The sequence below is a fragment of the Oryzias latipes genome, chromosome 9 (genome assembly GCF_002234675.1).
Source record: "Oryzias latipes chromosome 9, ASM223467v1".
In the NCBI taxonomy this organism is placed as follows: domain Eukaryota; kingdom Metazoa; phylum Chordata; class Actinopteri; order Beloniformes; family Adrianichthyidae; genus Oryzias; species Oryzias latipes.
Genome location: NC_019867.2, coordinates 24,417,166 through 24,441,995, shown reverse-complemented (window position 1 = coordinate 24,441,995; position 24,830 = coordinate 24,417,166). Strand labels below are relative to the sequence as shown.

General features: G+C 44.1%; 2 protein-coding genes across 6 annotated transcripts in view; both read right to left on the bottom strand.

The window, feature by feature from the left end:
* The window catches only part of LOC101165814 (methylcytosine dioxygenase tet3-B), a 35,329-nt gene extending 21,902 nt beyond the window's left edge, over window positions 1-13,427 (bottom strand). For 2 of the 4 annotated variants that reach the window (XM_020706191.2, XM_011479541.3), the window contains exons 1-2: window positions 12,759-13,427; window positions 6,556-6,615 (exon numbers count right to left, since the gene is read on the bottom strand). In XM_020706191.2, the coding sequence (XP_020561850.1) occupies window positions 6,556-6,615; window positions 12,759-13,133 (435 nt within the window). In that variant the 5' untranslated portion in view covers window positions 13,134-13,427. Of the gene's footprint in view, window positions 1-6,555; window positions 6,616-7,210; window positions 7,456-12,758 lie in introns of those variants that run through there. The other 2 variants (XM_023958716.1, XM_023958715.1) reach the window with 1 other exon arrangement.
* A 4,245-nt stretch (window positions 13,428-17,672) lies between these two features.
* The window catches only part of LOC101165564 (AP-3 complex subunit mu-2), a 7,942-nt gene continuing 784 nt past the window's right edge, over window positions 17,673-24,830 (bottom strand). Inside the window, exons 2-9 of one of the 2 annotated variants that reach the window (XM_023958713.1) lie at window positions 22,842-23,119; window positions 22,596-22,767; window positions 22,373-22,510; window positions 22,196-22,281; window positions 20,974-21,107; window positions 20,682-20,889; window positions 20,438-20,582; window positions 17,673-18,767 (exon numbers count right to left, since the gene is read on the bottom strand). In XM_023958713.1, the coding sequence (XP_023814481.1) occupies window positions 18,667-18,767; window positions 20,438-20,582; window positions 20,682-20,889; window positions 20,974-21,107; window positions 22,196-22,281; window positions 22,373-22,510; window positions 22,596-22,767; window positions 22,842-23,114 (1,257 nt within the window). In that variant the 5' untranslated portion in view covers window positions 23,115-23,119 and the 3' untranslated portion in view covers window positions 17,673-18,666. Of the gene's footprint in view, window positions 18,768-20,437; window positions 20,583-20,681; window positions 20,890-20,973; window positions 21,108-22,195; window positions 22,282-22,372; window positions 22,511-22,595; window positions 22,768-22,841 lie in introns of both variants that reach the window. The other variant, XM_023958714.1, reaches the window with a different exon arrangement.

Genomic DNA, 24,830 nt, shown 5'->3' with positions numbered 1-24,830 from the left:
CAGATTACCTTCACTAGCCGGCTGCTGCTTACATACACGGGCTTTTTTCACTCTGCCTTCCCTCTCTTAACCTTTTCTCGTTTTGTTTACGATTCTCCTTGTAGCGTTGCTGATGGCTTAGTTGCTCCAACGCGCTCTGGATCAGTCGCTTATAACTGTCTGCCTCGCACCCTATTCGTGTAAACCCTCGCAGACGATCCCAAAGAGGAACACAGACCAAACTGTGCAAGGGAAGGAGAGGAGAAGTAGAGCGTGGGTCATGTGACGCCGAGGTGCCAATGAGAGAGAGAGAAGAGGTAGGAAACACGCGGCGGTGACGTAGCTGCTCGTCATCGGAAGAGTCTTCCCCACTGCTCGCCTCCGCCGACGGGTGGGCAGATCGGACACATGGCCGCTGTTCATCACTGTTCGATGACAAACCTCTTAAACATTTGCATTCTTTCCCCTGCCTTCTTCCTCACTCTGCAGCTGCAGTGACACAGCAGACTTAACTCCTGAGTCACATGCTCTTCACACTCGGTGGCTCTGTCTGTGCTCTCAGAAGTTTCTGCTTTCAAATCCCAAACTAATAGACACTTAATAACACATTAGCTAAAACAGATCTTATTTTCATTGATCCTGAACAAGCAGGAGGAATAATGGTTTATCAACTTAATTGTTGAATCGGTTTACATTCCCAGAATCTAACCAGATCGATCTGTCTGAGGCAAGCTGTTGATCGAATCAATCTATACCATTATAAACAATTTCAAAAGTAAAATAAATTATCATACCAATATTGGAAAATACTATTTGGATTGAAGTATGGTAGGTTTATTTTACTTTAACAATAAAACAACCAAGTGCATCACAGTAGACAACACACATGTGATGACAGCAAATCTGATCCGTCCATCATTTCAGTCCAATGTGTGGAAACACTTTGAATTTAGCAAAGACATGTGACCAACCAGTGTGGTAGAATCTTCTAATAATGTTCCCTTTGGATTATTTTTTTATCAACTTTATGAAATTAACTTTATGAAACTAAAATGTAATGGATTTGCCATTAACTCTTGTTTACTTATTTCTTTGAACACATATTTAATTTACACTTGATTATCTTGCAAGAAACACAAGGAATTTGGAAAACGTCACCTGTAGCTATTTATCTCTGAGTCACACTGGTTCAATGTTTGGCTAAAGATAAACCATAAATTATGATACGAATCAAATCAGTGTTAAAATAAACCATTACACCCCTATCTGAACAGTGAAAGAAAGAACAATGCTTTTAACCTCAGACACACCATCACTCTGCTTGGAAACCACATCAGCTTCGAGTAACTCAAGGGAAAAAGTCAAAAACATTTGAACTAAAAGCAGCTCAAGGTTAGTTGGTTAACTTCATCAATCCTTCTTTCACATGACACCAACAGGAGCAACAGTTTATGTACAGCTGACTTTTTCTGTGTATGTGAAAATAAAATCCCACTTACTGTTAACCTGCTGTAACTCGGCATCGAGAACAGGGCTGGAGGCTGGAGAGCAGCGATGGCTGATCTTTCCATCGATCATTTAACAAAGTCGTCAAATGATTGCCTAAACCGAGTCGTTTCACGCCCTATTCTGTTTCTCTTCCATTAGTCTGCGTCTCCATCTCTCTCACTTCTCTGCCGTTTCTCAGCAGTATGGATGAAAAGGTCTGCTTGTAGGAGGGATGACTTACAACAAAACTCCATCTTCAGCAGTGTGTGTTGGGGTGGCTAACATATGACTAAGCCTGAGTCATCCTTTTTCTTTTCACAATAAAGTCCTGACATCAAAACTCTCACGCACCGAAACATGCCTTTGAAATTTTACCGGCATATCGCTGGTGGGAGGTCTGGGGGAACGAAACAAACAGTGGCAACAAAAAAAAAAAAAAAGAGAGAACTCAATAATTTTAATTTTCTTTGTCAGAGTTAAGGTCAAAAAAGAAAAACATGTGGACCCCCCATCCAAAGGGAGGCACACTCCATATAGCCATCCCAGAACCACGGCCTTGGGGTCCCCTCATCTCTCAGCCGCAGATTTAAACCCAGCCAGGTAAATCCCCCCTTACTGGGGTTTCTATTTACTTTTTTTTTTTTTTTTTTTTTTTGAGGCGGGGGGTATTTTTTACTGATTCAATTTTCCCTTTTCCCTTTATTTATTTATCCCTTGTACTATCCTAGGCACTTTGACATTGGGAGTTGGGTCATCTAGACCCACTAGACAGTGCTCTGAACCTTTTTTCTTCAATGATTTGTGATCTTCACTGGTGTCCATGGATTACATGAAATCTTCCACCTTTATCCACCTTTGTCATGGTAGGTAAAACATGTCAATGGAAGGGTGGGGTCGTCTAAGATAGCACAAGGGTTAAAGTTGGGTTTAGGGCTATCCCCAGCATTTGGGCTGAAATCCTGTCGCAGATTAGGGCTAGAACCCAATTAAAAGGGGCTCAGGGTTACTCTTGGGGACAAAGGAACAATCTCCCATTCAGGCCCTGTGAGTGGACCATGCAAGCGATTTTCTGAAACATACTAATGTTCATTTCTTGTGGGAGGATCTTTTCCTGTCAGATGACACCTACCTCCACCTCCGTGTTGACTAGGAGGACACTGTTCTGCAGGCTGACATCATCAAGGTCATCTGATCTGACCCTTTTCCTCCTCTTTTCCATCCCCCGTCCCTTTTTTTTTATCTTATATTTTCTTAGTTCAGACTTTTTCCCAACCTCCTCTTCTTCCCACGTGCACGCAGAGGCACAGTCTGTCAACAAGCGCAGGAGCGAGCTTGAAAGATGTTTTTAGCCGCGCACCGCAGAACAGCACACACTAATGGATTGTTCAGTGAGGGTCAGTGGGTTTATTTGTGGGCGGGGGGACACAGAGGCTGCAAGGCCACACCAGCTTTTAAAAGCAGCACAAAGTCTTTCAGTGTGAGCGAACTAGCGAGACAAATAGGTCATCTCTGAGTGCAACAGTCCCTGCTTTAACGCCCTCACCACAGCGACTAAATGTTTACCGCTCATCTGCTGTTTTTTTTTGTTTTTCCTGGGAAGGGGGGAGCAGTGTTCAGGGAGTGTTTGCTCGTGGAGTGTAGAGTATCCAGTCTGAGTCATATAGCCTGACAATCGGCACGTGCAAGCAAGCACGATTCGCTCAGCTGAGGCCCCCCCCCCCCCCCCCCCCCCCACACACACACACACACCCCTCCTGTGCTACTCCTCACAAAGAGAGACGAGGGACCGGTAGAGCAGGGGGGTGAAAGGGCGGGAGAAGCAAAAAGAAATGAATGTGTTGAAAAAATAAAAATGGTCATAAAATAGGAACAGATGGGAGTGGGAGGTTTTTTTTTTAAAGAGGCAATTTTTTGTAGCTGAGGTACAAGAATCAAATAAATGTACAGATTATGATAGAAAATGTATGGTCTAAGACAAAGAGGATCCAGGGAGGCAGGAGGGGAACAGGTGAGTTAAAAAGAGAACAAGTACACCATGTACCTGTCAGGATCATGTGCACCAGGTTAAAGTCCCACTCCAATCATCTTTTGATCTATTTTCAAAGCCTTCCCTCTGGTCATTTAATTACGATTAGGCTGTCTTTAGCCCAAATTTAAAAAACCTGGGCTGTTTTCTAGGACATAGTTTCTGCAAAGCGGCGGTAGTTCATTAGAAATTCACTTCTGAGTTGTGGGCGGAACTGTTGGCGCAGAGTAAGGCCTCCCCTCTTCCCATCATTCATCAATTTTTAACCTTAATTTTCTTTATAAATATTCTCCATCATCAGAAAAATGCCACAAGAACATTTGTTAAAAAACGCAATTTTCACCAGAGTGGGTTTTTGAAAAAATCTCACTACAGCTATCACCTCCACAGATTCGTGACAGGTGAGGAAGGAACACAGACCAGCAGGAGAAAACACTCTGGTGGTCAACAACAATTTCCCTTAGAGGAAACTGAGAAAAGAAGAAAGGCTGCTTTGGCCCCGCAGCATGGTCGCTTGGCAGCCTCGTCTCTCCGGACTGTATCTAAGATTAGCTTCCCATATGTTCAAGTCGTTCCCAGCCAGAATTAAAGGGCCAGTCGCTGAGCAGCCTTATACCGAGCAGCCTTACAGTGATCCAAATGATGACTTGATAGGAACAGTGGGATTAATTTAGCCTTATTTTGGAGCTCCATTTTGCACTATAGCCACTCAATAATCATTTGTGGCCCTAAGTAAAATAAAAGATTCTTCATCATTTTTAGGTGTTTGAATAGTATCCCTTTAAAGCTGCAACAGCTGTTGCGCTGCATTACGTAAAACCTGGCAGCGAGCGGCAGCGCGGGATTCAGGAGTGCAGGCAGCGCGTGCCTGGCGGGAGCAGCGGAGCGGCTGCCGCCAGGGAAGTGAGAGTTAAAGAGCAGAGAGACAGCTGAGCCCCCCTCCCCATTCATTTTTTATTAACTGCGGCACTGAACGACTGACAAACCTTCCTCTAACATGAAACACAGAGAGCGCCAAACATACCGGCGGAAGCTCTGTTTTTCTTCAATTCAGCTTTGGTTTTGATAAAAGCAGAAGCAAAGGAAGATAAAAGTCAAAACACCAAAAAAATGGAGCGCTCTGCGCCATGTCTGCGTCTTACTGACATGAGTTTGTTTGAAATCTCTAAAAGAGACCACTATAGGCATAAGAGAATCAACCTTGGGCGCAGGAGTCTTTGTTTAGGGTAGCAGGTGACTCCACCTCAGTTTGCACATTGCGATGCAGACAAGGTTATACAACAAATGTGTCTACTCAGCTCTTTTAGAGCAGACAGACATCGTCAAAACTAAAACAGAACATTTGATACAGTTGTCTGAACAAATTCAAGACACAACAAATGTTATTGAGTCTTTTGGTAAGACCTCAATGTGCAGGAAAAACAGCTCAAAGAAAAGTCACTTGACGTCAATTTATTTGAATTTACAGATAAAAGAGAAAACTTTGATGTGAAATGTGTGTCAAACCCTTACAGAAGCTCCAGAGTGTGTGGGAAATCACGCTGCCGCTCTTCACTGAAGGAATGGAAACCTCACAGAGCAGAAAATACATCGAAAACTGTCACTGAATGGAAGAGGTGATGTCAAACCCTCCACTTCCTGAGTCTGAGCCGTATGCACGCCACGCACGAGCACGCGCAGTGAGGGCTAGCTGGTCACATGACCAACCTTCAGACGCTGGGCTAAAATTAAAGCGCGGTGATGTCACCCGACAGTCAGCGTTGCCACAAGACCTACGTCAGAATTAACCCTTTGCGAGAAGCTGGGAATCCCAGAGCTGAACACATGGCTGTGAAACTTCCCACAACTGCTCCACTTCTGATTCGCTCCCCAAAAAATGTGTGCGTGAGCGTCGAAAACTTACAAAAAAAAATCACCAGATTGTGGATCTGTCTCAAAGTCACCTGTAAAGTTCAGCCTGGTTCACTTCAATGCATGGTTAATGTTGTTCTCACGCTGCAGCTCACTGGAGCCTCCAGACTTAACGACACTCCATAGCTGCTTATTAACGCTGTCCTAATGAAAGCTCTTAGCCTGTAGGGTGCAGACTGTATTTATATTTGTACAACCAGGAAAATGTTTGAGTGGGAGACGGATTTTACTAGGCGCTTCACCCTGGACAGCAAGCTCCACAAACACCAGCTTGGAACAGTCAAAGGGCAAAGACCCACTAAAGAACTCGTGAATAATTTTATTCCCTTTAAACCAGATGGTGGTTCATACTCTGTAAATAAAGGCACCGTCTGCACATGGACGGAGATTAAAGCAGGCTTAGTGATAAGCTAGCTGGTCAAAGAACAGATCTCGGCCCATTTATGACGGCTGAAACACGGGTTAACCTACAGTTCATGCATAGGGTGTAGACGAAAACGTCCTTGACTATCACTAGATTTTTATTCCATCAAAAGTGTTTTTGAGTCTTTGGCCGCCTCTCGTAAATACACGAGCATGCCCGGACAGAGAGCTGTGCAGCAGGAGCCACCGGTTACTACACTCAACAATCAAGCGTGTACGCATGCGTGACCCACTAACTTTTACTCCCTTTACCTCATTTGACTCCAGAACCTAAAAGAAAGAGGACGCCCCCCCCCACCCGTCAGCCGGCGCCTGAGCCAGCCAACTAGTGCGGCTCCTCCCTCCTCCTTCCCCTGGTCTCTTCTTGCATCCACCCAACTCCTGGCTCTGGCACCAATCAGCGGGCAGCGTGGGAACGCTTTAAATCGAGACTCTGCCGCTTCATCGCAGAGGTGCTTTGCTCAGGAGTTGGAGCCATAGCAAGCAAAGTGAAGAGTGGGCATTGACATGTTTGGAGGATCGCACAAGTTAGGGGATCTCTGGCGTTGAAGAGATATCACACAAAACGCCACCGCGCACAGCGAAGCACTCAAACATCTGGGTGACAGCAAAAACTCAACCTGAGCTGAAAGGACGACACGAACATGCAAAGGTGCATAGAAGAGTTGAAGTGACACTAGTGGAGAGTCCACACAGAACACCACAGACACACAAATCCACCGTCTTACCTCAGAGGCCGGTTCAAGGTGTTCCGAGCAGCTTCGACTGTTGTCCTCAAAATATTCCACCTTTACAGCCATTCAGCAGCCAAGGAGGGAGGTGGGAAAAAGAGGCAGAGAGAGATGGGAGGGGGTTAGAATAACAATCAATAGAACAATGCGACAAGGGCCTGTTCAAAGACAGGGTTCCACCTTTGTGGAAGACGTTCTTAACAGGTAATAGATCTCAACTCGCCGTCACTGCCGGCAAGACACATCATGAGAAAGGGTTTGGATTTGTTGCTCAGGCAGCGAGAGGACAGTTTGCACCGCTGCTGGGACGGAAAACACGATTCCGTTATATTCCTACAATTATGTAATGTTTCCATCCTGATTTGGCGCGGCTTTCGGATGCGTTTTGTCAGGAAAAACGTGCGATGTGTGTGATGGTAGAGCTGCAATAGATGGAACTGGTCAGCAGGATGTTTGTCATAAAACACCAGCTTCTTGTTTTGCCCCCGACCCCCCCTCCTTTCACCCCCCCCCCCCGGCTGTCTCTTGATCTATTTTGTCTCGAGCTGTTCCCCAAGTCCCGCCAAACTCCACACACACAGCCTACTCCAACGCCTCCCCTACCCCACCCACCCGTCAATCCTAAAATAGTCCTGGAGTGAGGAATATTTACCCTCCGCGTCTCGAGGCTGCCGCCGTTCGCTCTTTGCGTCCACCGGCCAAATCCACATCGGACCCCTCCTGGCCCCCTCTGGTCCCGGCCTCTGTCCCTCCGTCCCTTTCTTTTCTCTCTACGTCTCCCTGCTCTTCCTTCTCTGGCTCGCTCTCGTCTGCGTTCCGGCACCCATTCAGGAAGCCATCTTGTGTTTTTAATCTGCTTTTACATGATCCCTCGTACGCACGCTCTCTTTCTCTCTTGCTCTCCTGCGCCACCCCCCTCCCTCCCTCCCTCAGCCTCTTTCTCGCTCGTATGCGAAAACGTCAACCACACACACACTCATAGGATTTTTTCTGTGACCGCTATCACTCCGTCCTCCCACTCATGCAGGGTTTTTTTTTCTCCTCCTGCATATATGAAGTAAAGGCAGCCTCACCCGCCCTCCTCCACCCCTACGCCTCTTTGAATGTACACACTCAGAGGAACACACACATGCATGCACAGAGCTCACCCGGGAGACGTCACACTACAGATACCACACAAAGGCGCTCTATCCACCAATCAGAGGCCGATGTGGGCTTTGCTGCTAGGGTGAAACTGAAAGAGACAAGCTGGGGTGCCGAGAGGCAGAAACAGTAAAAAGAGATGGTTAGAATTTAAAAAAAAAGCAGGCTCTCTGGAAGCATTTTTGCCTGCATAAGGGGAGAGGCTGACATAAACAGACAAAGCGATGGTAGGTGGGAGGTGTGCGCGTGCAGGGAGGGGGGATGGGTCCTCTCTATGCTTGTCAATTATCTCCTCAAACTCGCTGTCCCTAAACAATGCCTCTGGTATGTGGTATCACTGAGCACCATCTGTGTCAGGGCTGCCTGCAATAACTGGACTGGAATACACACACACACACACACACACACATACACACACACAGAGTCACCAACATGGCTCTAGGAGGAGAAGGAAAGCTCACACGACCCAGCTCACCATGCTGACTCACGTCAAAACTACACGCCACAGGTATTTTCTGTGGGAGCAAAGCTGTCCTTACTTCAATGAGGTCGCGCTACATAAAACTTCCTCATCCTTTCGCAGGTTGTTTTGCACCAGATACAACCTGCTCTTGTAATGTTTATGTTCCAAGCAGGAAATCTCCAACTTGCGTGTTTTCTCCGCCTCTTCAAAGATCACACAGGTAGAAGTGGAGTTGGCCACACAGGTGTTGAGGTACTGCAACAGCGACACGTCACTGTAGCCCTACTCCAAAATTAAAAAAAAGATCAGCGTTTGTGACATAGCAAGATTAAACTGTCACAAACTGCTTCTGCTGAGATATGAAGATCCGCACGGGGAGAGAGAAGGGCTACTGCAGGGAAAAGAGGCCGAACAACACCTGCTACCCAAAACAAAAAGTTCAGGCAAGCTGGCAAAGATGTGGTAAAGTGCGAGCATCAGCGAAGGGCTGGCGGATGAGCTTAAAAAAAAAAACTCAGAGAGGGGGGAGCTGTGGCACGGTGAGGCGAGGCAGCTGCAGTGACACAGCGTTTGTGGTGTCTGTCTGGCGCTCTCGTATGGCACGGGGAAATCCCCTCCGCTGACGTCACATAGCCACGTGTGTGTGTTTGTGTGTCACGCAGGAGCACAGACTTGATCGTAGTAAACTGGACGGCCAGAGCCAGTGCTTGTCTTCAGCGCGGGCGGTTGCCAGTGGAGCAGAGTTTAGCGGCGCGTTGGCACTACAGAGCAATGCCTGATGAGCGGATCAGCGGACACGACTACCCATTTGAGGAAAAAGCTTACGGCTAGAAGACTTTGCTCCATCCTTCCTGCTGCTCTTCCTCCGTTAACACGCTATAGCACGCGTGGTCATTTCAACCTCATTTCTTTCACCCACAAACAAATCAGCAGAAAAGTAGGGCATTGATGTTATGAATGCATTTCAGTGTGCATGGACGTATGTGAATGCGTGCATGCACACTGAGATTGTCACTGAAGTCTCGTCTGATGCAGCCAAACTGTGCAGGAAAACCAGAAACAGAAGCATTGCGGGAAAGATGGAGCAGGTAGTTAAACCTCGGAGCTGTTGAACTCACTAAATGCCCATAGGGGCCACTAAAGGTTCAAAATAAATAAAATCTGCTTTTCTTTATCCATACCACATATCTGCAGAACACATTTTCATCTATCAATCATCCTCTAAACCTGTTTCTTTCGTGGTCACAGGGCTGCTGGAACCTATCCTACATGTCCAGGACAGGTCGCCAATCTGTCACAGGACCACAATCACACAGCCTTGCGCATTTATATTCATACCTAGGGACAATTTAGAGTAACCAATTAACCTGTGACAAATTTTTTTGGACAGTGGGATGAAGCTAGAGTCTCCAGAGAAAACCGACGCATGCACGGGGAGAATAAGCAAACTCCACACAGAAAGGACCCCCATCACTGTTCTGTTTCAGGTCCCTCAGCTGTACACATTTTAATGAAGATAATTTACTTACAAATTTTAAATTGCTTTTTATCAAGAATCTAAAGAATAGGAGAAATATAATTTTAAACAGCTATTTTTTTAACCATTAATATTGTAAATCATAAACGTAATCTAAAAATTATAGCAACTGCAGATCATATTGAAAGGCCAAATTACAATATTTGCCAACAATCGTCCCCATATCTTTAGTTTGAGGCGTCTCAATCCAGTACCTTTAACATTTAAAGCTTTAGTCACAACTGCCCTTACGAGTGTGATGAGTCTGTGGGCGAATAATGGGCAAACCTGTACAGGGCACGCAGGTGGCCCACATGAAATACCAAAGTTGTAGACCACTTAGAGCCCATGAAGCAAGAATGTTCATGCACATTTATTTCTGTGGGCAGGCAACAGGTAGTAGTGAACATCTAAACTACGTAAGGGTAAGTAAGGGTGAGTTAGGTAAGATCCAGGTGTGTAGTGATGATTTTTTATCTTTTCAAATCCCCCAAACCCTCCACAAGGAGCTTGTTAGTTGAGGTACAGGCACTTATCACCTATACACCCCGTCTGTGCCGTATCTGTGGGCGGTTAGAAAGAAGCCAGTAAACGCACCTTACTAACAACTGGAGTGCTGTGTAAAGAGAACCATATGACCACATCATCCTCACATGGTTAGTGTATGCAACCTACATTATCCTTACGAATACTTAACAATACACTTACCACACACACGATATTGGTACATTCCATTTCCATGACGTTTCTTAAGTTAGCCGCACAAGCTTGAGGGGAGCTGCAAGACACACCTGCACTCACCTGAAGATGCACCCACTCCACTCTACGACCCTTCACGGGCCCAGACAACCAAAAACCCCCAGCACCAGTAAAGGGCCAACCCCCCGGACTGGTGCACGTTACTAAGGCTTTACAGTAAAAGGGCAGTTCAAATCCATTACATTTGGAGTCTAGCAGCTCAGAATGTTAAGCTTCAGGTTGTTTTGAAAATTCAAATATCTGTCTTTGTAGAATTTTTAAAAATGTTGCTAATCTACAGATAAAAGTACTATCAAATGTGACATTAAGACACAAGTCTTACAAAGACTTGTCTCAAACATGAACCTTTCTTTGAGGACTTGATGCATAAACTGCTGACTGATGTGGGTTAGTCTCAGCTACAGAGTCAGACGCGTCTTGACAGATTAGACAGGACCGGTCTGAGGAGTGCTGACAGAGGCTCTGATACTCTGTTTGTCACCAAACAGACCTCATTTAAAACGGTCTCCAAATGTGGTTGCAGTATTTTTGCAGAGACAATAGCATTAAAAGAATGCAAAAAAGGTATTTTAGGAAATAATTTCCATGCAAGCGAAGTCCAAAAAATGGATATAAATTCAAGTTTTTTTTCAATGTGTGAGAAGTTCAGTAGAAGGAAAAGCAGACAAAGTGCTGACTTTGCTCTTGATAAAGCTGCATAGTAGGACCATGTGTGCACCTCTCGGACTCGCTCTTGTAGTCTATCCTAGTTGTTCCTGCTAACCATCTACCCCTGCTTTCTCCTTGACTTTACTGCCCATCCCCCCCATTTAAGATCCGGGTGCACACACAAACACACACATGGAAGTGTGTTCCATCAACACACAAGTGAACATTTCTTAAAAGGATCTGCACTCTCTCGTCTTCTATACACACATACACACCCACATACACACACAAATAGAGAATGGCCTAAGGTTAACCCCCCATTCTCACTAAAAGCAGCAGAGGTCAAAGGCCAAAGTGCAGGCAACCAAAGGAATTCTCCACCGCTGCTGTTTGGTGGACCTCAGTGTTTCAGCAAAGACTCAGTTTGTAAAACTGACTTCTTGTCTTATCTAAAGAAAAATATTCAAGGAGTGCTTACTTAATAATGATTACACAGATAACCTTCTTAATCTCCAACACATTTAAAATGTATTGTAAATAAACTTTTGTAGAGCCGTTTCAGCTGTCCTTACACATTCAAATTTAATCTACATCCTTTGTCCTTAGGTGTCCAGTTCAATAAAAATCAATGCTTTTCCTCTTAATATTTAAATTTCATAGCTTTTGTGTGGAAGTAAGAGGTTTGCTGGTGGCATCAAAGACACGGCAGGCTGTGTCATTGTGAAAACTGCCCTGTGTTTGTGTTTAAGTTGGCAGGACAATCACTTCCATCTGTTTTGGCTTGATACTGCAGCAGCAGAAGATGAGGCTGAATGTTTGCCATCTTATAATTAGAAAACCAGAGGATAAACAGAGACACTTCCTTTTCAGCAAAGATTTTTGCTTTGAAAATAAAATATTGGTCAAGATGGGAGAGAAAAAATGACTTAAGCTTTGGACAGATAGACAATGAATTAATTTAGATGGATGGGTGTGTAGATTGATGATCAATGGCTGACAGATGGATGGATGAGCGGATTTCTGATAGATGAATGATGGATGGATAATAGATAAATAGTTGAGTGAATGGATGGATGAATGCTAGCTGGCTAGACGATAGATGGATAAATAGATGGGTGGTTGGATTGATGGGACAGAATAATTATGAGATGATGGATGCATTTATGGATGATACGGGATGGATGAATGGATGGATGGATGGATGGATGGATGGATGGATGGATGGATGGATGGATGGATGGATGGATGGATGGATGGATGGATGGATGGATGGATGGATGGATGGATGGATGGACGGACTGATGGGTGAATGATGAGTAGATGGATTATGAATTGAAAGATGGTTATGTAATGGCTGGATGGAAGGATAATTGATAGTTGGATGAATTGGTGGCTGCTGCATGGATGGATAGAATGATGGTTGGATAGATGGATGGATAGATCACAGATAGACGGATAGGTTGTGGGTGAATGGAGTAATAGATAGACGAATGAATGGATAAGTGGATGGATGGATGGATGGATGACGGGTAGAAGGATGGACAGATGGGTGGATGGATAGATGATAATGGGTGGTTGAATGGATAAATGGATGGATGGATGGATGGATGGATGGATGGGCAGATGGGTGGATGGTTGTATATCTTTATGTAAAGCCTGAGTCCAACATACCTCGTTCACCTCCCCTTCACTCTGCCTCTTCTTCAGCTGCTCACACTTGCGCTGCTTGCAGATCTGTTTTCCAATCTTGCGGTTCAAGCAGTTCGCACAGGTGCCACAGTTCTCTTTCCGAAGGCATGGCTCGCAGGTCCCACATTTTCTCCTTCTTTTCTTCTGAAGATCCAAGGTAGCATCACTGATGCTGATGTGCGGCGACAGAGAGAACATTCCCGCCTGCTGATGTTCTGCCTCGATAAATTTGCTCAGAGGAGAAGTCTTCTCCAAACATTTTCTCTTTAAGTACAAAGACTGAGCCTCCTCTGCATCTATGGATACCTCAGAAAAGTCTTCAGGTAGTAGTCCCAGCCCTCCCCTAGGTCTAGGCATGATAATTCACTTGTCTGGTTAAAAATATAAATATAAAAAGGGCTAAAAGGTTTAGGTTAAAAAGTCTGTCATTATATTTGCCTAAACTCACTGCAAGCTTGTCAGATCTTTAAAATGTTTAGGCAAAGCAGAACTAGAAAAAAAAACAAAATCTCCTTCACTTTGTCGGTTCTAAAGAAACAGGTTACCCAAATGTTCGTGTTAGTAACTGATATTCAGTTATTTAGTTGGATATCTGGGAAACCCCAGAGCATCTGAAGAGAAACTTCAAGACTAAAATAAGTAAAAACCAAATGACGATCGGTTGGCAGCCCACCGCTTGGTAAAGAGAGTTCCTGGAGCTGTGAGATTCATGGAGTAATGCACCCAACCTGGGAAAGGAAGTGTGAAAGAAAGACACAATAGAAGAGTTGTTGAATACATTACCTCAGAATTATAGTTTCTTTGATTAAAAAGAAGGTGTGATTTACCACACCTGAAAAAAACTGTTATCTGTGTAGCCCTACACAATAAACTGCAAATATATTGTTATTGTGATTGAAACGCATATTGTAAAATATGGCATGAACTGTGATAAATGGTTACCTTCAATGTTTACACAGGTGCTAGTACAATCTCATGGAAGCTTAAAGTATTTAATAAATCATTTGATGCCCCCTTCATGTCTTTGACCAAACAGATGGACTCTTTTATGCCGTTGACCATGAAACTCTTGAATGTTAAGCCTTGTTTCCACTGAGCTGTCCGGTCCGGTTTAGAATGGTCCGGGCAATTCAGGTGAGCATTTCCACTTTAAGTTGGACCATCACAGCGGATGCGGATTGATTGTGTAGCTATGCATTATACAGTAGTAGTGCGACTACAGTAAAAGCAAAGCTATTAACAACAACAATGGATGGAAAGGACTGTTTGTATTTCAAAAGCAGACCAGACTTTGCTGTTTGTTGCAGGCATCTTTCCAGATACACATCAACTGAACAAAGGAATGTTTGGAAACACTGGCGCTGGTTTGGCATTTTCTATTGATGTAATGACCTTCCGCCAATCCACGGGTTTCATCATGTGACAACAGTAGCTCTGCCATAACTGGTCCTACAACCAACAGGGGGCCAAAATTGGTACAGTTTGGTCCGTACCATATTGTAGTGCTTAGTGGAAACAAGGCTTTAGATGCCCTCCTCCTTTGTAGACGAGGGTTATTTGGAGTATAATTTCAGTTATGTTGACTTTGATTTCAATAAAACTGTTATGTTGAAATGCAAATGATGGATTAATTGTTTGCTATTCATCCGTGTACTGCAAGTCATATCGTCATTGCAATATTGGAACAATAATATTGCACATTCCATGGTTTCCTCATACCGTGCAGCCCTGTATCTGTGTCACATTAACTAATTGAGATCTGATAACAAATAACTGCAATCTGAATATTTGTGCAGTCCCTCCACAGAGCAGCCTGGGCTTTGTTTGGTTTTAAGGCATGGGGTACGCTCTGTTGGCTTAAGGCCATACAAGTCTACGTGCCCAGTTTGATAAGGAAGGGTTTGAGAAAGAAACCCTGCACACAGACAGTCTGTCTGGATAAAAAGAGGGATGGCAAACTGATGGCAGATTCAGTCCTCTTTGTGTCAGGACTACAAAGTGCAGTCAACCATCAGTAAAAAGGAATTGTGGTGTCTGTTTTCATAGTCAGAGGTGTAGCCAGCTTTTTTATACTGGGGTTAAATGTTGCGAATTTTTTCTACCACTAAGTTTTGTCTACCACCCAGGCTTTTTAAATTGATTGAAGGGCTTTAGAATTTCCTCAGATACATTTAGGAGAAGCAACACATTGATATTTTTACAAATACAAATTATAAAAAGTGAAAGGATGCTGCTCATAGAGGCAAACTACTCCACTACCCACACTTACTATTACTGGCAAATCTGTCCAAACGCTTCACTTTTCAGGAGCAGAATAAAAAAACGTAGTTTGAAAAAGATTTCTTTGTGACGTAAAAAATACACTGGGCAGGCTACTAACTTCCTACTTTGCTCTCTTCTGATGTATGCTAGATCCACAAATGTCCTCATTTTCCTCGTCTGAGTTGGCATCAGGTTCAGAACTATAGGTTTTGACGCCATTTTTGTTGCACCACTAATGTTATGTTGGGGGTGTTAGAGGTTGTGATCTGATGTAGATTAACTCTGGCAAATTTCAAATGAACTACTCCCACTTTGCAAAAACTATGACCTAGAAAATGTCAGATTTTGGCTAAAAATAATCATAATTCAAAGACCAGTGGGATTGCTTAAATTGATTTGCCGAGCATCAGTAGTTCATATGAAGTTTGCCTACCTCACTTCCCATTATCCATTTGTTTACACTCTCTCCTGCTTGCTCACAGCCCCTCACACCTCCAACCTAACATTATCAGAGCAACAAAACTACTGAGCAATATTGGAGCTATCCAGTCGTACAGTTTTGAACCAGATGCCAGCTTAGATGAGGAAAATGAAGACGTTCATGTATCTAGAAGTCAATAAGTGGACACTTGAGAACGGAGCAGGGAGCTTGTGTTAGCGCCTATCACTGTTATAGACTGTTCTCAAACAGCTTTATTTTTCATCTGGTTCACAACCACTTGAATAAAGAAATACTCAGAAAATGTTATGTAAAGCAAATTATTTTACATATATGTCCTCCATTGTTAGAATAATGCACAAGGACACGTTGAAATCACCATTTTCATTTGAGTAGGTCTTTAATAACACTAATAACACTGTACTTCGGCGTATTCTAAACTTTTTATTTTGTAAAGACGGGTTGAGTCTTATTAATAGGACAAAGGTATTTAAAAAAAAGCTGATACGACAGCAGGTGCTTTTATCTTCAAGCTATAAAATCATTGAGCACGTGCTTCCATCGCGCGCGAGTCGGCTGCAGCACGCGCGCGCCAGCTCCCAACTGTCACGTCAGTAACAAGCTGCCTTTTGCCTGCGTTGTTGTTGTTACTGTAAGTCCACGTGCTGTCCCTGCAGGGGGGCCGACCACAGCAGAGAGATCACAGCAGTCAGATAAAACCTAACAGCCCCGAGATTTACATGACGATACCGCCTCTTATCTGCGTTGGGATACACACAGCACGAGCTGGAAGAAGTGGGGCCCGCGTGCCTAATTAGCTTAGGTGAGAAAAACATCACTTTCCCCGCGTGCGCAACTCTCATTCAACCACACAAGAAGCCTGTTGGCCAAAACTGTTCAAATGAACTTTTGCAACATTTATATTTATAAAAGTGAAAGCATTAAATTGATGACAAACATTTTTATTTCCCCCGTACTTTTTTTTACGACAATAACTGACCATTTCAAAAGAAAATGTTTAAAAAGAACCGTTAATTCCTTTCATTTGCAAAACAAATCAATACTAAAAACGTCATAAATTGTTCAGAGCCAGAACTTTTATGCACAATTATTAAATAATAATAATAATAAACAACCTTACTCACGAGCAAAGGAAGAAGACTTGTGACATAACTGGACCCCAGAGCTGCTGTCTGGTCGCTGGTCCGAGCAGAGCAGTTAAAGCTGAGGTCGTCTCTCCGCGAGGGGTCGAAGTCATCAGTAAGTCATGGAGTGGAGTCCCGCCAGCAGGAGCCAAGGAGGAGGGCTGACGTCACACAATTAGGAGCAGAGGGGCCCAAACTGCTCCCATGTGAGCAAGTCCCCTGTGATGCTGTTGGACACTGACAGTTTGTGCCATAAGGAATTCAGGTCAAATAGGTTTGTTAACGAATTTCAAGTATTTATTTAAGTCACTCACAGATGTAAGGAGTCAATTTGAAGGAAGTACAAGCAATAAAAGACCATAATGCTTCCTCCACCATGCTTAACCATGCACCTAATCCTTCATGTCCCACTTCACCAACATCCATTTCTTTCATGGTCTTTCTTGCTACGTCACACTCACGTGCCGCTTTCTGCACAATTCTTTTTTGCATCAAGTTTCAAACCTGTGTGACCATAGCCTTCGAGTGACAGTTTGGGTGTTCATCTAGATATCTGCAGGGGGGGTTGCACCTACTTCCCAGTCTCCTCACATCTGAGCGCTTCAACTGATAACGACAAACTCTGCAGTTGTAGATAAATGGCTTTAAAAAGCCTTTTAATTGTTTCGCAACTTGGGTAACTTTGTTCTTGTTCCTCTGTTCTCCTATTTGCCTCTTTTAAACAGAAATGTGAGTAGAAGCAACAGCAATGCCTGTAATATTTAATAGCTAGGAGTGCTTGGTATTTTTATATAAATTGAGAGGTAGTCAATTGTAGAAACATCAACAATTTAAATTAAACTTAAAAGAAATAGTTATTTTCTCACAATACCACCTTAAACTTCCTTCCAGATGAACTTTAGAAATGAAATGTGGTTTTTCAACTTCTGCTGGTAGCTTTGCTGAAACATTCCACAAAAAAAATGTACTGAAGACCTAAATGTTTGACTACACCCATCAGAACTCGATTTGTAAATGTAATATAATAAAAAAAGAGGGGGAGGGGCATTATGAGTTGGTTCAAATACATTTATTTTCACCGTAGCAACACTCCATCAGAGGCTGTGCAGAGAACAAAAGGCTGTAAACACAAACTGTAGGCCTCTGAACGTACCTTGTCTCCTTAAAAAGCTCCATAATCAGTGTCATTTTTCATGTTTGGCTTGTTCCATGCAAACAAATGCAAAACTGGAGGCAAGAGAAGAGATCACGATGGCTGGCCGATTGTACACACAGGAACAAGGACCAACCTTCAACTACTGCAGTTGCCACAGCGACAGTCAGCATCTTGTTACACAGGAACAAGGAATGTTTTTTTTTTAATAGAGAAATGATACAATACAACCACATTTGTCCTTTTTTTTGTTTAAATATCAAATGTACAGTGAGTAAAAGCTTAAAAGAAAAACCCGTTGGGGAAAAAAAAAAGATGTTTGAAATAAATAACACCTGAAATTGCATAAAACAGGTGAAGTTTGGACCACAAATGATGAGATTGGTACCAACATGAGACCAGTGTTCTCTACTGTGAAGTGCTGCAAAACAAAAAGACCAAACAAACAAACAAAACAACAAACACCACCTTTTTAAAACCAATTTAAAAAACAATTGGGGAACCTTAGAAGCATCTCGTTTCCGTAGCAACTGGAAGCAAATTTCACATTCACATTTTTAGAGTGGAACAGATTTGTTTGTGTGAATTCTGGAGTTTTTATTTGATGATTTGGTTTGGTCCAAACCCTGCAGGGGGGGGGGGGGGGGGGGGGGGGGGGGGGGTCAAAACATGAGCAGAACCATCATTTGGGTTAAACTGAGTTCAGTGTGGACGGGGGTTTCAAGGTCAGAGCGCCATCAGCTTCCAGCTGCTACATTGATCTGCAGCTACTGTGGCTGGAGCTGAGAGGGGAAATCCGAACATATAGGGAATATACCAGCCCCCCTCCTGCCCCCACCCTCATGACAGACTGGTGGAGGTTCGGTCCCGAGCTGGCAGAGCAGCAGAGCTTCATGTCCGGACCTGGAACTTGCCGGCTTTGGTCATGTACTTGATGCCTTTGAAAGGTTTGTACTTTTCTCCATACATGTCCAGCCGGTTTACCTTCAGTCCTGTGGAGCAACGCAAATGTCAGAGACGCCGTCAACACCACCCTCAATCTGCCACATCAAGATAAAAACACGGCTTAATCTACAAACTCTGCTCAAGAACAGACCAAAAAAAATGCTGTTGGAAAAAGAGCTCATCTGTGTGATAGAAACACACCAGCTCCCTAAGTAAGAGTGATGGAAAGGGGTTTGCCTGAACCAAAGGTCCCGCCCACAACTCAGAGGTGAAGTCCTGCCGCTCTGCAGGAACCATGGTTGTGTCCGAATTCCTTCACTACTCACTATAAAGTGAGTTCGCCATTTTGTAGTGCTGTCAATATCTACAATTCCCAAATCGAATGCCCTAGAAATTTCCCAGAAGTCTCTGCGAAAAACCAGTGTGCATTGGCGAATATAGACCACAATGCATTGCGCGGAACCAAAACAAAAAAGAATTATTTTTAAATAAACCATCAATGTTTTTATCTTCATAAGACAGTAAACTCATAATCGTTGCAATCTGCTCATATTTATTAGATTTTAACTTCGTGAAACCAATGATGTCACATCCGCTGTTTAAAAAAATAAAAATAAAAGTAGTGAGCATGGTGTCCGAAATGCTTTTAAAATTCAGGGCGCTCCATAGTACCACACTATATAGTTTTTTAGTAGTTAGGGGTTAGGGTGGGAATTCGGACACGGCCCATGTCCTAAAAAACACAGGTTTCTTGATTTTGCTGAAAACAGCATGATCACAATGAATAAGATCCATGGGAAAAAAACTGAATGAACTGGTCAGATTTTGAAGCAATAAAGGCAGCACAGATGCTGCTGCAGAGCTGCACTATCAACAGATTCTCTGCCCAAAACTACAACGTGAAGATTTTTTTTTAACTTCCTCAAACCAGACAAACATAAACATTAAATGACAGACTGTGGTTGACTAAAACTTCACACAAATAATGCTAAAAGTGAGGGACACTGAAGTTCTTGTCATTTTTTTGTTCAGCTTATGGTTCTTTTGGTACTTGGTGCTAAATTATCCACAAAAGTGATTCACCTGAACTTAATTTCATGTATGGTCTTTAGAAAAAGAAATCACTAATTAAAATAAACAATAACTAAAATAATTGAAACAAACTTTTAAATTTGTGCTTTTTTAAAGTTTTGAACACCCATACCCAAAAATCCAACTTGTTTACAAACCATCGAATTTTTTTCCACCAAAATGCAAATGATTCCATGTTTAAAGAGCAAAACAAAAGAACCTGCGTAAAAACCTAAAGAAGTTGATCATTTTGTGGATTCAGCATTTTAGCAAATAAATGTTTTGTTTTAAAGAATGGCATCTAAGCAACATGACTGTTTTAGATTTTTAAAAAGTGTTTTTAAAGAGATCACATAACCAACAGTAAGAGTTTTGTATTCAAGGGATTTTCTTGGAAGTCATGATTCTAAATCTGTGCTCAGATTTTTCTGAATCGCTCTTTTGTATTTGGCGCCACCTAGTGGTCACCGGGTGACCCCGTTTTTACTGGATGATCGTCAGGTGGTTGTCAGCTGATGTGGCTGTGTGACTACAATGGCATTGGGGGGGGGGGCTCATTTTTATCCACCTTTTAAAATGAACGTGAAGATAGCTTTTTAAAACAAGACTCCACCTCAAACAACTTGTGCGTGTGCAGGAGTCCCACCTGAGATTGCCATCTGTTGGATCTTGAACTGGATGTTGAAGGTGGGATTCTCATCAGGTTTGGAGGCTCCAGCCTGCAGGCTCATGGTGCCTTTGAGACTGGGAAGCTTCTGCGGGTTGATCTTACCAACATCCCATGACAACAGCTTCAACAAATTAATAAAAATAAAAAAAAAGAGGCAAAATTCAGTTACTGTGAAATTCAAGCACTGATGAACGACACACAGGGAGAGAGCACTGGGTACCTTTGTGACAGGGTCAAAGGTGTACGTGCCCTGCGAGGGGTTGAGATTGGCGTTGAGGACGCCTCGCGGCAGCTGGCTGCTCACCAGCACCGACTCCACCACCTTCCCCATGGTCTGCTTGGGTCCCAAAGTCAGGTCGAAGCGGCCCTGGGAGCTTCCCTCCCGGAAGGTGATGTTGTGTTTGACATAAACAGGGATGGCCACCAGGCTGAGGAAGAAGCAGAAGCAGCACACTCGTCATCACAGCAACTGTGAGCTCGGAAAACGCACGGAATGAGAGGGAAAAACTCACTTTTGAGAGCTGACGTGGTACGAGAGCAAACGGAAGTTGCCGTCAGGTGGGATGAAGGACAGGATCCGCTCCGCCTCCCAGCGCTTGAACCGAACACACGGGTGGAAACTGACATCATCCAGCAGCCGAGGATTCTGGGAGAGGGAAACAAAACATAAATGTGCAAAAATAAATCCCACAATGTAAAGAGAATAGTGCTGGGAAAAAGTATTTAACCCCTTGTCTGTGGTATCGAGTTTAATTTCACAAACTGAGGGAAAGATTTTCTCCTTTAGACTGTTGGAGTGCCGAATAAAACTTATAGTCTCTGTCAGGCATGAAAGGGAGGAACGGCCCCCCTTCCAGTAAGGGGCTGCACTGCAAGCCCCACCCCCAGGCTAACACACACCCACTTCCTCTGGGGAGCTAGCGGTGATGGGTACTTTCATTTGACATGCCAAAATGCACATCCATCTTTGCAAACGTTCGGTTGTCGTTGGTTTTCGTGGACAAAAACGCTGCCGAGGCCGAATATAGGATGACATCATGAAATGGGCGGCACCCACAAGGAGCGAAAGGCGGAGCCTCAGAACGCGTCGTCGTTTGGTGTGCCACAGGTAATATATAGTCATAAATACGGATATGGTTTACTCTGACAGGCTTCAGAATAGCACGACATAGGCCCTTCAAGACGTACGAGTGACGATGCCGAGCACCACACAAGTCATTAGTGAGGTGCAAGTCTTTTACTGACAGCACACAAGTCCGCAGGATTTGTGGAGGGGGGGCAAAATCATGAAAGATCTGTACGACACGCCTGTGTCAAACCTACTTCCCCCTTAAAATGTGCAAGTATGACCTGTTGTTGCAGCATGCCCAAAGGAAACATGAACATTATCCCTGTGGACAGTCTGAAGCCACCCGTAAGGACAGCTGTGACTAGGGCAGAAGGTTTGGAGGAGAGGAAATCTAAAGCGAACTATATGATAAACTGAAGTCTATATTAAAAGTCCAATTTTATTTATTTTTTTAACAGCTCAACGATTTTTTCAAATGAATGTCTTGTGTTTATTTGTTTCCCTTTGAAATGTTTGATCAGTGTCTGATCATCTAAATTAGGTCATTTACACAAAAGAAAAAGAAAAATGGAGAAAACGAGGAGGAGGATCTTTTCCTCCAACACTCTGTACAGGATAAACTCCTAAATTTGCAACCGAAGAAATTTTTTTTAAACAAAACTCACCATGAAGGAGAGCGTGAGATCGGGCATGCCGGTCAATTTCACACAGGCGTCAATCACGCCCTGAATCTCCGCAGTGATGGTCGATCCTGGACAAAAGCAAACGTCACGTCACTTTGAAAACCTGACAAGCGCTGATAGTGACTGGTGAAGTCCACAAAGTGGCGCCATCTTTCAGACCTGATTTATCAATGATGACGTCAATCTCTTCCACCACATCAAAGTAGGCTTCGTTGTTGGTGTATTTGACACCGGTGCGTCGCCATGGCACCACGGAGAGCTGGCCGGTGGGCAGCTGCTCGCCAACATTGGTGCTCCCTGGAAAACGGATGTCGACAAGGCGTCAGGAGGCAAGCGCGAGAGCGAAGCGGGCTATGGCGAAGCGGCAGGAGCATCAAAAGACCTGTAATGGTGTTGACCATGGTGCGGAGGATGGTGGGAGGCTTGATGAGCTCTTTCAGGATGTTGGACTCTGTTGCCAGGGGGAAACCATTGTCCAGCATCTCCTCAAGCAGCTCGTACACCACAACTACATTGTCCTTTATCGCTGCTTCTGTGCAGACTCCAAAATAGTCCTGGAAAAAAAGACCACACCGCGTCAGATGAATCAAAACATACATTTGGAGGAAGAACAGGACGTTGACCCAACCTGGAAGGTGTCCACAACTCTGTGCAGAAACTCGATGACGAAGAGCGGCGGCACCTCGCTCTGTATGACAGCCACGAAGTAGATGCGGTGCCTGAGCACGCTGATGAGGTAGTGATGAGGCGTGGGAATCACGGGCGGAACGTTCTCCGGCTCGGAGGCACGCTCCTGCGCCTCGAAGAAATAGTCGCAGACGGAGCGGCTGACCACGCTTTTCCAGTGCTTCTCCAGGAAAATGTCCCCCGAAGCGTTTATGAGGAACAAGCTGTGGATCATCCTGACTAAAGACAGTAAACGACAATACTGGGAAATAGTAACTTTTTGTCAACCACCTGAACGTAGAAACTGTCCACCCTTTCCTACAGGAAATGACGTACTCTGTTCTAAAAAACACACACAAAAAAATAAAAAACAACTGGCAAAAAAGGACGACAGAGCGCTGAATAGGAGGGTTACATTTCGTTTTATGTATCAGTCAGCCTTCCAGATTCACCTATGTGTGCAGACAGGCTGCGACGGACTGTTCTTGAGCAGAAGAACCGGGCTGTTCTTCAGCTCCAACAGGTGGAGGTTTCTTAGCAGAACCTGGCTGGAAGAACGGATCCAAAGTCTCCCGTCTCTCTGCCTTATTCAGCAGGTCCCTGAAGTGGGCCACGGCCTTCTCACTAAACAAATCCACCACTCTTCCTTGCAGCATCAAGGAATCTGGACTTTGTTATCCTTCTCGTCTTTTAATGGGAAATCTCTCCCCTCTTCTTCTTGTTCTGCCGTAATGAGCTTGTATCCAAGAAGTGTCTTCTCCTCCTTGGTGATGTACACCAGTTTTGTCCCAACTGAACAGCGTATGAGAGCTGCAGCCTCCTTCTTGAAGCACCTTCTGGACTTCTGCAAACGTCTCCAGAGCGGTTTTGTCGGAACTGGCTGCCTCTCCATGCAGGACCGCTCTGTGGATTCCACTTCTCTTCTAGAACCGGTAGAACCACCGGTAGTACTCCTCCTCCTCCTCCTCCTCTCCTTTAGCTTGCGAGCTGGACCCTGCCTCTGCATGAGCTTCCTTCGGTCTTTCTTAAATGACCTGGGCCTTCTGGCAGATGAGCTCCAGGCTCGTTGGCTCCGCCTTCATCTGCCTCTCACTGATCCAAACCACGGGGAGCCGTTCCCCCTCATGCAGAGCGACTTCCTGACCAATTCGCTGTCCATCCTGGTTATCCCCTTCGCCCAAACCTTTTTTTTTTAGGATTGTCCCAATGGTGGACTTGTTCACCTTAAACTTCTGTGTGAGCTCCACCACTCGCATGGCTTTGCTGTACAGTTCAACTACTTCTTTCTCTTGGTGGGGCCTTTTATTTTCCCTTTGGGGACCAAACTTCACTGAAAAACACTTTCCACTTTCACTCGTGAAAGGTTGTCCCATAAAAAGAAGACCTTGAATTTTACAAAAACGCAAGCCCCTTGACTGTAAATGAGAACTGGACTGAGTGACCTTACCGTTCCAAACAGGAAGTCTCTGGTGCCAGAATAACCATTATTGCTCTGTTAACTTTCCTTTTAACATGATCTTACTATTCAAGTTAGAAACTGACCAATCAGATGCTTCAATAAAAGCAGGTGGTCTAATGTTGAAGGTTTGATTCTCCTGAGCCCAATTTAAAGTGGTTAGGCGTAAACTTCCAACAAACCTATTGGTGAAAGTGGTAACCATAGAAACGATGGCTCAAACTCGGTCAATGACTGCTTTCATCTGGCTCCAATTCCATTGTTGGAGCCGGAAGTAAATCATTTTCTAAGGGTGACGTCACACTCATTTGATCCATTTCTCATTTACAGTGAATGACTGTTACTTTCCTTTTTTTAGCAGTAAAACATTTGTTTTAATGTGAAGCATGTTTGTTTGAAGGCCAGCAATGACACAGAGCGTTCGTTCTGGGAGCTGCGACAAATATTAGAGAAAATAAATGTAAACATGATGAATTCAAATAAATGTAGTCATTT